The 12,711-nt window shown below is 34.2% G+C and overlaps 1 protein-coding gene across 1 annotated transcript; it reads left to right on the top strand.

Moving 5' to 3' along the window:
* The first annotated feature begins 5,410 nt into the window (after nucleotides 1–5,410).
* Nucleotides 5,411–12,711, top strand: LOC136820099 (uncharacterized). Its single transcript, XM_067076339.1, has 6 exons — nucleotides 5,411–5,518; nucleotides 6,881–7,259; nucleotides 7,552–7,669; nucleotides 8,536–8,737; nucleotides 10,364–10,824; nucleotides 12,210–12,711. The coding sequence occupies exons 1-6, from the start codon at nucleotides 5,499–5,501 to the stop codon at nucleotides 12,221–12,223; spliced, it is 1,194 nt and encodes a 397-aa protein (XP_066932440.1). The 5' UTR covers nucleotides 5,411–5,498; the 3' UTR covers nucleotides 12,224–12,711.

The raw sequence follows: 12,711 nt of genomic DNA, 5'->3' as shown, positions 1-12,711 counted from the left end.
ATCGACCCTTAGAGAAAGAAAAGATTGATGTTTTTGGGACGCTTAGAGAGACTTTTCTGAAAGTTTTTGAAAATGTTCACTCGACTTTAGTCCAAATTTTGGAAAATCACAACCCGTTTTGAGAGAGGAATTTTCGATTTTCGTGAATTTTGGACCCTTAGAGATAGACTCAATTTTCTTTCGCACATAGCCGGCACCCATTTTGCCTAAGTACCATCCCCCCTTCCTCCACGAGTCGAAATGCACTTTAGAAAATTAAATACTGAAAATACATAGCTTACCTTATCTGAAATTCTTTTAGCATATATATTTTTCTCAGAACTTACTCAGACTCATATTGTCCCGATGGGATGACACTGGCTTTCTGGATTCGTATTTTACGCGGGGATGAAAACAGAGACGGTTTCATGCTGCTTATTGGTCAAGGATCTGATGATGATGCTGCTGGTATAGTCATTAATGTTAAGCCTTACAGAAAGGAGTTAAACATCTACATCAAGCTCCTTAACAACCGATTGAAATGTCAATTTACGAATATTCCCAACGATATTTATCGCCAATGGTTTTTCTTGAGCATGTCTTTCCAAAGAACGCCTTCAACAAAAATGGTTTGCTTTATGAATGAGGATCGTGTGGAGGTGACAACATACAGTGCAACTACTTCTAGTCCACCCGCGTCTCGATTCTTCGCTGGTGATCGAGGCAAATTCATGTTGGATGATATCCTCTATATTCCCAAGTTTTCGACTGATGAAATTATTTCAACTATTTATGATAAAAGTAAGTTTTTACGTATTGGTTCTTCCAGAAGCTCTAATTTTCCCGGCTTTATACACCTTTTCGAGCGTAGCCGCCAATTGCTGCGCAGGCATTTTTTTTGTCCGTTTTACCACCCTAAAACCGTCCCTGTCTTTTTTCGCACCTATAGACAATATAAGAAAAGAAAAAAAAAGGATTGGATCGAGTTTAGGGTGGTAAATTAAATGATAAAGTGGCAAGTGCCTGACCGCTCGACTACGGTTGAAAAGGTGTATTGGGCTGCTCCATTAAAAATTCTTACAGAGGGTTGTACGAACCTTTTTACGTCAAAAAGATTGAAAATGTATGGATACCCTCTGGAAAATGGCAAAGTTTTCAAAAAGACCCTTGGATTAATTCTTTTTCTATATTTCTAAGTGAGGGTGGACGAACTAAAATCAGTCTGGAACCCCGTGAAAATTTCAAAATAAATCTTTACTCCCTAGAAAAATGAGTAAACACTCTTTAGATGCCCTGCAAATTCTTCTCGAATTGGAAATGTTCGTCCATCCCCCTGTATGGATATAAAATGGAATGGACCATTTTTAGATGGTAACATAATAGAAGCCTTATAGACTAGGGCCTGTTTCTTTTTTAGGTTGATGTCTGTCTGTCTAAATTAAAAGTTTTTTTTTTGCCGAAATTTACCATGAAACATGATTTATTTTTGACGTATCTTTTCACTTTTACAATTTTCACATGAATTCTCACTTAAGGCAATTTTTCGATTTTACACCAACTTAAATGGCATAATTTTTGCATTTTAAAAAGATTAATGTATAACTTTTCTTATGTGTGCCTTTTTACCTACCTTTTTAGAATCTAAAAATCTAAAAAATTGAAAATGAAAGAATTAAATAAAGACGAAAACGAAGAGTTTTTCGAAGAAGAGTATTTCACCTTTCAAAGCCCTAATCTCGGTAAAAATCAAACATTTTGGAATATTTTTTGGTTTAGGTGATGTATCTATTTGAGATGCCTTGGAGTTTTTACAAGATACTTCACTAATTGGTCATTTAAAGTGATAGAGATGACGCGTTCTTTAGAAAAGTAATAAGATTCTTTTATTACATCTTGACGACCAACCAAATCAAATAAGAGCTTGTAAAAACTCCAGCTTGTCCCATCTATTTAGTATCTAAAAATTCAATTTCGGAAAATTTTTGTGGAAGTATCTTTCCTTTAAAATCTCCAAAAACCTCATTTTTGGCAATTTTGTCCACTAAATTTCCATACGAAAACAGCTATAACTTGGGATTTAGCCAATAATAGAAAGTTTTTTCGAAAAAATCTACCGTAAATAAAGAAATTATTTTTCATTAACTTAAAAAAAGTTTGAAACAATAAAATGATTTCCCCAAGGAGATAAGGCTTTTTTTGTGAAAAGTATATGAATAGCGTCGTTTATGACGTTTTATTAAGATACATGCCACACTTAATCCTTAATTACTCATGATGTAATTACTTAAATTCATTTTTTCAAAAGCAGTTTGTTCTTAAACATGTCAAAGAAGCGAAAACATAAGGTTTTATCCTCAAATTTTGGAGATGCCTTGGAGTTTTTACAAGATACTTCACTAATTGGTCATTTAAAGTGATAGAGATGACGTGTTCTTTAGAAAAAGTAATAAGATTCTTTTATTACATCTTAACGACCAACCAAATCAAATAAGAGCTTGTAAAAACTCCAGCTTGTCCCAAATTTTGAAATTGATTTTTTACCTACGACCAGAGCCCTTAACTAGTTTCCACTAGCGAGTACCTCACCAAACACCGGGATTTTTCATCACGTTTCTTAGTGAGTTCCACTTTGACGATTTTCGAAAAATAATAGCCTATCAAGTGTTTTGACGCAAACTCGATTTTTCGATACTGCAGGAGCTTCAATAGCCAGTACCCTCCCACAAAAAAATTTTTTTCTCTGTTTTATTATTTAAATCGCGATGAAAAAAGCGGTTCTCGTCTGACAGGCTAGAGCTTCAAACGTTTAAAGTGACGTCAAAAAAATGGAATGTTTAGAGCCCGAAAACCTGGGCTAAAAAACATTCGAAAAAATCGCAAAGTGGAATAGACGTTGCCTGTACCAGACGACCACGGCTTTTTCCTTGACACCTCGATTACAGAAATCGCGTGTTGGGATATTGATAGGCTAGAATAGACGTTACAGCGTACAAAATGTTGAGACATCTAGTATAGGCTAAGTTTCTACCGTCTCAACAAAGTCTCATCTTAGGTCGGAAAACTTTTAGTGTAAAATCCGTACGGGATCCGTTTACATATCTTTTAACGATTTGAAGATATAATCCAAAAAGTATATGTTTCGTGTTTTTTTTAAGGTAACAAATCCTACATTTACGACTACCATATTAAGACACAATCCAATCAGTTCTAGGTCGAATAATCTACAATCATGGTCGTAATATTTTAGAAAAAAGGGAATTTCACACGAATTTTCAAAACCACAAACGATTTGGAAGTGCTCTAGGACCTTAGGATCTGAGGATCCAAAAGTTAAAAATAGTCCAATAAGGCTCAGAATATAGTCTGGAGGAGATGGCCCAAAATCGACTTTCCCGCCCGAACTCCAAATTTCGAAAAAAGAGGAAATAAGATATAAGAAATAAGAAATTTTCAATATATTTTAACCATGATTGTTGATACAATTTTGATACAAGACCAGATTCAAATTTTATGCATGAATATAGAAAGCACATTCAAGTCTTCATTTTAGAGTTCGATTATTTGTACTGAGACTTTTTTTATATGGAACCTGTGATTTTTTTAAATCTTCATTTCAGCCAAATCAAACTAAGCTAACCGGGTTTGACAGGATGGAGTTAATACCTACGATAAACTGACTGTTGTATACGAAGAAAATGTCTCACGCTAAAAATAAACGCATTTACAATCCAATGAGTAACTTTGCGAGTTTTATCGCAGCATCGGCAACTGGCTTACTTATTGGTGGTACGAAATTACTTGCAATAAACACAACTTTGTTCTAAAGTTATAATCTAACTATAGGTAGTACTTCAAATGTAATTAGTTCACTTTTTAAATCACTCAAATGATTGTGGAAATCCTTTACTTCGAATGTCTCCTTAATTCGAACAAGTTTAAGTTACCTTCAGATAAGAATGCCTTATAAGCCTTATTCCATAACTCGAAATTTCCTTAACTCGAACAAATTATTTTTGTGTTCATCGTGAGTTATAGAGACTCCATTGTATTGTTTTTTGATAGAGCAACCAACAGCTACAAAAGGGCCTTAAAATCTGGTGCACAAATTACGATTCCACTTTTTCTATTTAATTTTTTAATTTTATCGCACTAGGCTGCACACACTCCTCCAAGCACGACGCACCAGATACGACAGGTACGGCAGCTGCCACATTTTTTTCAAAAAAATCCTTTTTTCGTCGGTAAAATATCTTAAAATTCAACATTCGCCGTACCAGATTGAAAGAGATTCTGTCGTGCCTGTCCTCTGATATGTTTTGATATAGGGGACCCAACCACAGCACACTTTTCAGCAAAAGCACGACATCTAGCACTTCGGGCTTTATAAATCTGTTGGATGCGTTTTGTGTATGAAATTCCCGTCATTTAAAGACCTCTCATATAAAACTTACTAAACAAGCTAATTTTTTAAAACACAAAAAACAGGGTTAACTCTCGGACGGGAATTTTATACACGTTGCGCATCCCTTATATCAAAACATATCAGAGGGTACGCGTCTAGCCTAACATCGCACTGGCACTGCTCGCATCATAATTGTAATTTTGATAAAAAGTAATTAGTTTAAAGAACGAACTTAATATTATTGACTCAAAAATCCATTACTTTTTAGGAAAAATTGAGGTATATTAAGGTTATATCCGATGTTCTAGCAATTCAGGCTCGCCAATGTTCTTAAATAGTTTCTTTTTTTACGATTTTGAGCCTCATTGCTGTCATAAAAGAAGAGTGTACAAAAATCATCTACTTATACTGGAATTGATTTTCGCGAGATTAAATTCTGCTGATTCTGCGGATATGGTTGTCATCCGCGAAAATCAGCCCCATCGGCTCCAATTTCAACATGTTTAACGCCATCTAAGAATCTAAGAAGCGCTAATAACGGGTATTTCACAACAAGCATGCATAGTTTGACAGTAAAATAGCAAAAGTAGCATAAAATCGTGAAAATATTATCTCACAACAAAGTCATCCGCGAAATTAAGTCCCGCAAAATCTGAAAAATTTGCGGATGTGCTCAACCACGAAATTGAATCCCAGCAAAAATTAATCCCAAGTAAAGTAAAGTAACGACAAAGAAATAAGAACTTTAACTGTAGTTTCTTCTCAAGTAAAAAATATTATATCCAGACCCTTCCAGCTCTTGTTTTTGTTTTCTCATAAAATATTTAAAGACACGCCCCCGCAATGTTACTTTGTTACCAAGATACCGAATTTATATACAGATACGAAATTTAAGATTTAAGAAAATTTAAATGAAAGTCATTCCAAAACAATCAAATTTTCATTTTATTTTACAACATCAATAATTCAAGAATACATCATACACATTTGGTAATCAGACAGTTTATGACAAACTATTTTGCTTTTTAAAAATTGCTAAATTTTAATAAACATTTATGACTCCGGTGAGCAGAAAATATGTTTTTCATTGCGTAAAGATTTTTTTCTGGTGTCAAACATGTTAAGGATTTTAACCAGGTATGTAAAATTTTTTAAACCGTTTGATAAATTCATTTGACTACACGATTTTTTTATGAGAATATTCATGATGAAATTAAATAAAAATTAAGTATATGCTAAGAATACCAGCATCATATACCGGGTGCACCAAAAAAAGTATACAACTTTGTCGAGATATTGTGAGCTTCAGGATTTAATTTTTTTGGTTCATTCTTTTTTTATTGCATAGAGGATGCTCTAAATTGAATTTTGAGCTATTATACATTAAATTTGAAAAAGTAGTTCGAAAATTATTTTGAAACTTTTTTTCAATGTCGAAATTTCAAAAAATCATTAAAACAGCGAGAAAACTTTTCTCTCGACACTTACCTTCTTTACACATTAAAATACTAAAAAATGCAACTGTGTTCATCAAAACTCGTCACGGAATTTAAGAAAATGGTAAAACAAGCTATTCCCATGTGAGATAATATTTTTGGAAAAGCTGAGACTTTTTTTGGAAATCTCCAAAGTTTTGATGTTATGCTATGTGAGAAAATTTTTGAAAAAATAGATCACCATTCCTCGACTAGTTGCTCAAAGAACTTGGGTCTGCATTGAGTTTGCTGGTGTTGGAAATGTTCATGACGTGCAAATAAGATGGGCAAACTGTTGGCAAAATATAAGATAAGAGGAAAAAGAATAAAAGAAACAATGAAATTGTTTTTTTTTGTCATTTTGTCTTATTTATAGCGTGATTGCTGTTTTAATGATTTTTTAAAATTTCGACATGGAAAAAAACTTTTGAACTGCTTTTTCAAATTTAATGTATAATAGCTCAAAATTCAAGTTAGAGCATCCTCTATACAATAAAAAAAGAATGAACAAAAAATTTAAATCCTGAAGCTCACAATATCTCGACAAACCTGTATATTTTATTTGGTGCACCCGGTAGAATATAGAAAGTGAATCTAACGAATGACAATTTCCCCGTAAATCGCCAATCATCCCGTAGCAATCACTGATCTTTATATATCCCTGGACCAAGCTATATCCGCCATCTTTGATCGAAGTTTTTTGAAAGTTGGTACCCACAAAGAAGATTGTAGTGTTTGAAACTTTGCCTAACGACAAACGGCGCTACATTATTTGTGTACAAGCGAAACTAGATCTAGCTCTCTCTCCGCGGGTACCAATTTCAAAAAAACTCCGATCATAATAATATTTTGCTTGGTCGGCATTGAGTAACTTGGTCCAGGGATATATGAAAGTCAGTGGTAACTTTCCTGGAAAGTTCTTTTTCAAAAGTCTCAACTTCCAACAATATTTTCAGTCCCTTAAAAATGTAAAATTTTGACCATTGTCTGGAATAACATTTGGAGGTCAATTTTTCTGTTTTAGACTTTTGGTCTGTCTATCAGCGTGGGGATTCACGCAAGCCCAAGACACTTGTGAAAAAGCGCAATGCAAACAGACGTTCGGTAGTCTAGATGTCATTCATGGTTCATTGGTAAAAATCTTAGACAAGAAATTTGCTTTATGGACGGCCAGTAAAACACTCTCCCTCACAGGGAGTCAAGAAGAAAGAGAACGTTCTTGTTCGGAAGCTTGTGTAAAAGAAGGGAAAGACGTGTGTAGGAGTGCTCATTTGGAAGCGTTTCAATCAGAAGATACACCCTCCACTTGTGAGTTGTTCGTGGAAAATGTTTATGATCATTTGCCAAGTGTGTTGAGCACAATTCGAACTGATAACACTGGTTGGACCTCTTTTCATGTCTTGGTAAGAACTTGCTTTATTCTGAATTTCAGATCATTTTCAAGCTTGTTTCTACGGTATCATTTGACGAAATAGTAGGGGTCTAATAACAGAGAAATATCCTATTTAGGAAAGTTACGAAAGCTGAGTAGCTCTTTTTTTATAAAAAAGCTTATCAGAGAGGTTTGTGGTTCATTAAAAATGTTGAAATTGATAACCATTGATTATTAGATCTTTCCAACTAAGACAATATTTAGATGAATGGTCAGATCGGAGGAATGTTTTCAAAATTAAAAGTTCTTTTTTTATTTTTAAGAATTCATTTTGTGAAGATGCACCATGTCAAAATATTGGAAAATGCGTTCCCGACTTTTCAACCAATGAAGGTGTATGTGAATGTACCGGTTACTCGGGAAAATTCTGTCAGGATTTGGGTGAGTAAAGTATCTTTAAAATTGACCTCTGGACCCTCTTAGTACATCATGATGTGTATTAAATTTCGGCTGGATTAATTTCAGAATTTTCGTAATTTATGACATTTTCACGAAATTAAGTTCTTAAAGAATTCAAATTCATGATTTTTAACCGTACGTCTAGAAATTAGAATTATTAATATATTCTGATTGAGGAATTTATTGCACGGGAAATCTTGAATTTTCTTAAATTATTGATTACGTTAATAGGAGGCTCTTATTAATTTGGAATGTTATAATTGTAATTTTCAGATTTAAAAAAAAGACTTTCTTTCGCCTTAGATCATATTACACTTAAAAAGTACTCACGAGATTAAGAATAATTCTGAATACAGGGGGGGGGGGGGGGGTCAGTACTAAAATGTTTTCGTCGATAACTTTTTGCATACCACCACCCCATTTTAAAAAGTGCTGTGGTGGTGTGCTAAACCTAGTATATACTATAATTTTTAGGTACATTTAGACACAGAGACTACCCAATTTTGGTATTTTCAGGACAAATTTTGTCTTCTCAAGGTCCATTTTTATCAAGAGTGTTGATTTTTGCAATGAATACTCATTGTTTTGCTAAATTGATACTTTTAAAGAAAGCTACTTTACAGTATGAATTGAATAAACATTTAAGACATTTTACTGAATACAAAAATAATTGAACTGAATTTTTTTTTGAAAAAATCACGAACAATTCTGAAAAAGATTCAAAAATGAGGAAAATCGACAATTTTAGCAACAATTTACTAAAGAAATTCTTAAAACTTATTCTGAATACCACCTTTTTGGTGTTTTATTACCCCCTACTGAATATTGCATTTTTTATTGTTTACCAGACCCCTTAGAAGAGGACGGCTCGGTTTATTTCACATTCGATGATGGACAAATGAAGAATTTGGGAAGAAGTGGCGATGTTTTGACTGAAGGAACTGGTGATGGTCTTGTTATATATGATATAGCACGAAACACAAGAGTCTTGCAATGCAATCTCACAAACTGTTTCGATTTTGGAGATGCCACAAGTACCAAATGCTTGAAGTGAGTTTTGTTATAAACACTAAGGTATTAGGGTATTGAGCGCTCTCAACCGACTACAGGGTGTCCGTAAAAAAAGTATCGAATCGAAACACAGCTATAAGTAAAACGTTTTTCAACTGCCTGAAGAGGGCGGTTTTAACAGTGTAGATATAAAAGTAAAATCTCATTTTTAAACTGAAATAAATTTTTGACTCGCTTCTCTCTATGATATAAACACATTACTTAAGGTGTTTAACCCACTTTGAGTTAGAAATCGTCATTTTTGGTCTAACTCGTAGGAATTGGATTGGGCTTCATGGTCAAGCAAAAAAAAAATCAAAAGTGAGTCTTTTCAGCGAGATTTTAAGCTAATAAGTCAAAAAATGCTAAAATTTGACAAAAATTCACTTTTTTAAGATTTTGACCGTTTTTCGACCATGTTTGTCCAACGAGTGAGCCGAGAACCTCCAAATTTGGCCCTGCTTTTCTTGATTCTGTCCTCCAGCGAATTAGTTTGAAGTTTTACTACTGCGCACCTTTCTATCATTCAGGCTGGTCCGCACAGCGGGTCTGACTGTTTTAATTTCCCTTACCTAACCCCTCCCTTAGCCGCTGTCCACCCCGCCGTTCCTAAATCGGGCGGTTAAAAGAAAGAGGAGACTCTAAGCTATCCAGCGGACTATAAACGTGCTTCTAACTCCTTTTACATCCAGGGATATAAGCCTTTACAGATTTAACTATCGATTTTCTTTAAAAAACTTAGAACAAAATGACCGTGGCACTTAAGGTGTTCAAAACGCATAAGTAAATATTATGTTTTTACTACAACGATTCTGATAGCATTGAAAACATAGTCAGGGATTGAAAAGTACAGAAAGTTCTCTCTGCTTTTTTTGAAGTGCACGCCAACAGTGTGTTTGAAACACCGTGACTTAGTTTGTACAAAATTGTATTTTGATTTCTGCCTCTTTTTCCTTTGATTTTTTTTATAGACGTGCATTTGCGCAACAAAACTTTTGTGATAAGCTTGTTTGATGGATTACTTTATTATACAGGGTGTTTCAAATATATAAAAGTATACTTTTTTTTAGGAAAAAATTACATTCAATCATCCTTTCATGTACGAAAAATCTCGTTTTTACAAGCTTCATAATAGGTTTGACCATAAAATGGAAAATTTCAAATTAATCAAATTAATAAAAAAAGAAAAATTCTCAATCAAAATTTAATTAACCTTTTGCCCTGAAACCTGGTGTACTTGAAGCTTCATTTTTCTAAAACAAAGACTGCTTTCGGAATGAATTTTTCACCGTAAAAAGCTGAATAGATGCGCCTTCAGTCAATCCAAAATCTAAGCTGAAGAAGTTTATCGTTTTTTCATAAGTCGAGTTTACTTACTTTAACCCAATTGTCCATGCGTCGGGAATCTTGTGCAAGGGGATTGGGTACCATCACTCTGCAGAGACTCCTCTTTGTTATATTACATTTCCGTGGTTTGGGAAATCTGTTGATTGCCGACCTTTAAACATTGAATATCTGTTTTGAAATATTGAAATGAGTTATAAAAAGCTAGGTGAATTGTAACCATATTAAAATAAAGCATAACAATTTTTTGCATTAATTTTGTATTAATTCTATGTATTTTAGAGATTTCTCGGTATCATATTGTGCTGGTGGGATGACACTGGCTTTCTGGGTTCGCCTTTTGCGCGGGGGTGAAGACAGAGATGGTTACGTGCTGATTGTTGGTCAAGGATCCAAAATGAGTGATACTGGTATAGTCATTAATGTCAAGCCTTACAGAACAGAAGTAAACATCTACATCAAGCTCTCTAACACCCGATTGAAATGTCAATTTACGAATATTCCTAACGATATTTATCGCCAATGGTTTTTCTTGAGCATGTCTTACCAAAAAACGCCTGAGAAAAAAATGGTTTGCTTCATGAATGAGGATCGTGTGGAGGTACCAGCATCCAGCACAAGTGCTTCAAATCCACCTGCATCCAAATTCTTCCCTGGCGATGAAGGCAAATTCATGTTGGATGATATCCTCTATATTCCCAAGTTTTCGACTGATGAAATTATTTCAAGTTACTACAATAAAAGTAAGTTTTTTCTGGCCTCAGACAAAATGGGCTATTTCAGATATAGTCTGTACCCCCTATGTTGAGGAGGTGTGACGTCCAGGGTCTTAAAAATAAAAAATCAAGGGTGGTCTAGTTTTTTGAATAATAAAATCCAGGGTGGTCAGTAAAATCGGGTTGAAAATCCAGGGTGGTCCAAAGAAATGGGAGAAAAGAATCCAACGGGGTCCTAAAAAATTGGAAAAAAATCCAAGGGGTCACCTTTTTAAAAATAAGATCTCCTCAACATAGGTGGTACAAATCGTTTCAGGATCTGATATTCTAGCATAGGATAAGCGGCTGCCCACACTCAAGCTCTAAAGGAGAAAACCAATTTCTTTTATCGTAGAGAAAAAGTAGTTGCTATTGCGCTGTAAGGTTGAAAAAGGCTGCAGAGGGTTTTCGAGGGTTGCCCGTTGGAGTGAAACAAAACAGCGTAAAAAACGGGATTTTTCGACAGGGGAGGCGTATATTCGTAGGTTGCGTTTATTTGACGGAGCCTTTATTGAAATTTTTTCCTCAAAGGAGGGACGTTTGAAAGAAGAGGGAGTTTTTTCGAAGAAAAACGGTATGTTAAGATTAGAGCATTCGTTAAAAATGGCAAACAAAACGAAGAATAATACACAGTAAAGCGTATATTTTACACAATAAGTATTTTAAATGCACATTTTCATTCATTTAGTATTTAGTATTTATTTCATCGAGAAGCTTTCACTAGCTTTCAGTTTATCTTAATGTATGTACACGTTTTTTTATAAGAACATCGAAAAACTTAGGCCTAGGATGTTCTTAACTTTTTGAGTTTTAAGCCTAAAAATGTTCTTAAACTTGTTCTTGACATTTTGGCCATAGAAGCCTTATGTTCTTATATAGTCTGTTCTTATAAAGAAAACGTGTATGACGCTTTGAAATCAACTATTTAATCGAATAAACAAAATTGTTTGAATATCCAAGCTAAGAAAACTTTTCATTATAATCAGATTACGATGATGCTGTAAAAAGCAGGAAAGGTCCCTGATAAACAGGGGGTTTGGGCCGAAAAAAAGTTCCAGATTCTAATAGACCGGGATGTATTGATCCTGATTGCTGGGGGTCTGAAACCCCCAATATTAGTAGACAAAGATTAGGCGATATCAGAGCAAAATTTGCTTTTTAAGTGTAAGATATTTTCAAGTAATTAATTAATTACCGTGTGGAGGGGTCTCTTATAAGATCTGGGGGTTGGTTGAAAAGCAGGTGATTGCAGGAATCCCTTTAAACACCTTTGATGGTAACCTTTCGAGGCTTTATGTTTAAGAAGAATCGTTGTATGAACTCAAGTATTTACTTTCTTATTTAATCATTTATTTACTATTTCTACTTTTCAGCCAAAACAAACTAAACAAGGAGAGATAATAAGCTGAAAGATACGAGAGGTTCAATCTTTGAGCAGTCAGCTTATTTGCAATGAAAATGCATGGTCACAAACATACTTTACTGAAGACAATGCTTCAAACTGTATCACTTGGCAAACTGCTTGTCTAGTTGGTAACAAATGGTGCGATAAGATGGGAATAAGCAGTCAATCTTTTCAAGGTATATTTTACACAATAAGTATTTTAAATGCACATTTTCATTCATTTAGTATTTAGTATTTATTTCATCTAGAAGCTTTCACTAGCTTTCAGTAGATCTTAATGTATGTACTGTATTATATTAAGATGACTTGTAGCCCGGATCCCGGTTAAAGGATTTTTTGTTATTTGTTATTTTTGTTTTTTTCTTTCAAAATGGCGACCTCGTCAAATACTTCTAGTCTACTTTACTCAGTGTCATAAAAAAATTATCATGAAGCTAAGTTTAACCAGAAGTAGTTTCTAGTCTAGTAAA

Source organism: Clytia hemisphaerica, unplaced genomic scaffold (assembly GCF_902728285.1).
Source record: "Clytia hemisphaerica strain Z4C2 unplaced genomic scaffold, Clytia hemisphaerica genome assembly, whole genome shotgun sequence".
Classification (NCBI taxonomy): Eukaryota; Metazoa; Cnidaria; class Hydrozoa; order Leptothecata; family Clytiidae; genus Clytia; species Clytia hemisphaerica.
Note: the sequence above shows the minus strand (reverse complement) of the source record. Positions and strands in the feature narration are given on the sequence as shown.

Coding starts and splice junctions, on each gene's coding strand:
- LOC136820099 (XM_067076339.1), top strand. CDS start 5,499: ATGTTAAGGATTTTAACCAG. Junction 7,260..7,551: donor GGACCTCTTTTCATGTCTTG/GTAAGAACTTGC, acceptor TTTATTTTTAAG/AATTCATTTTGTGAAGATGC. Junction 7,670..8,535: donor AAAATTCTGTCAGGATTTGG/GTGAGTAAAGTA, acceptor ATTGTTTACCAG/ACCCCTTAGAAGAGGACGGC.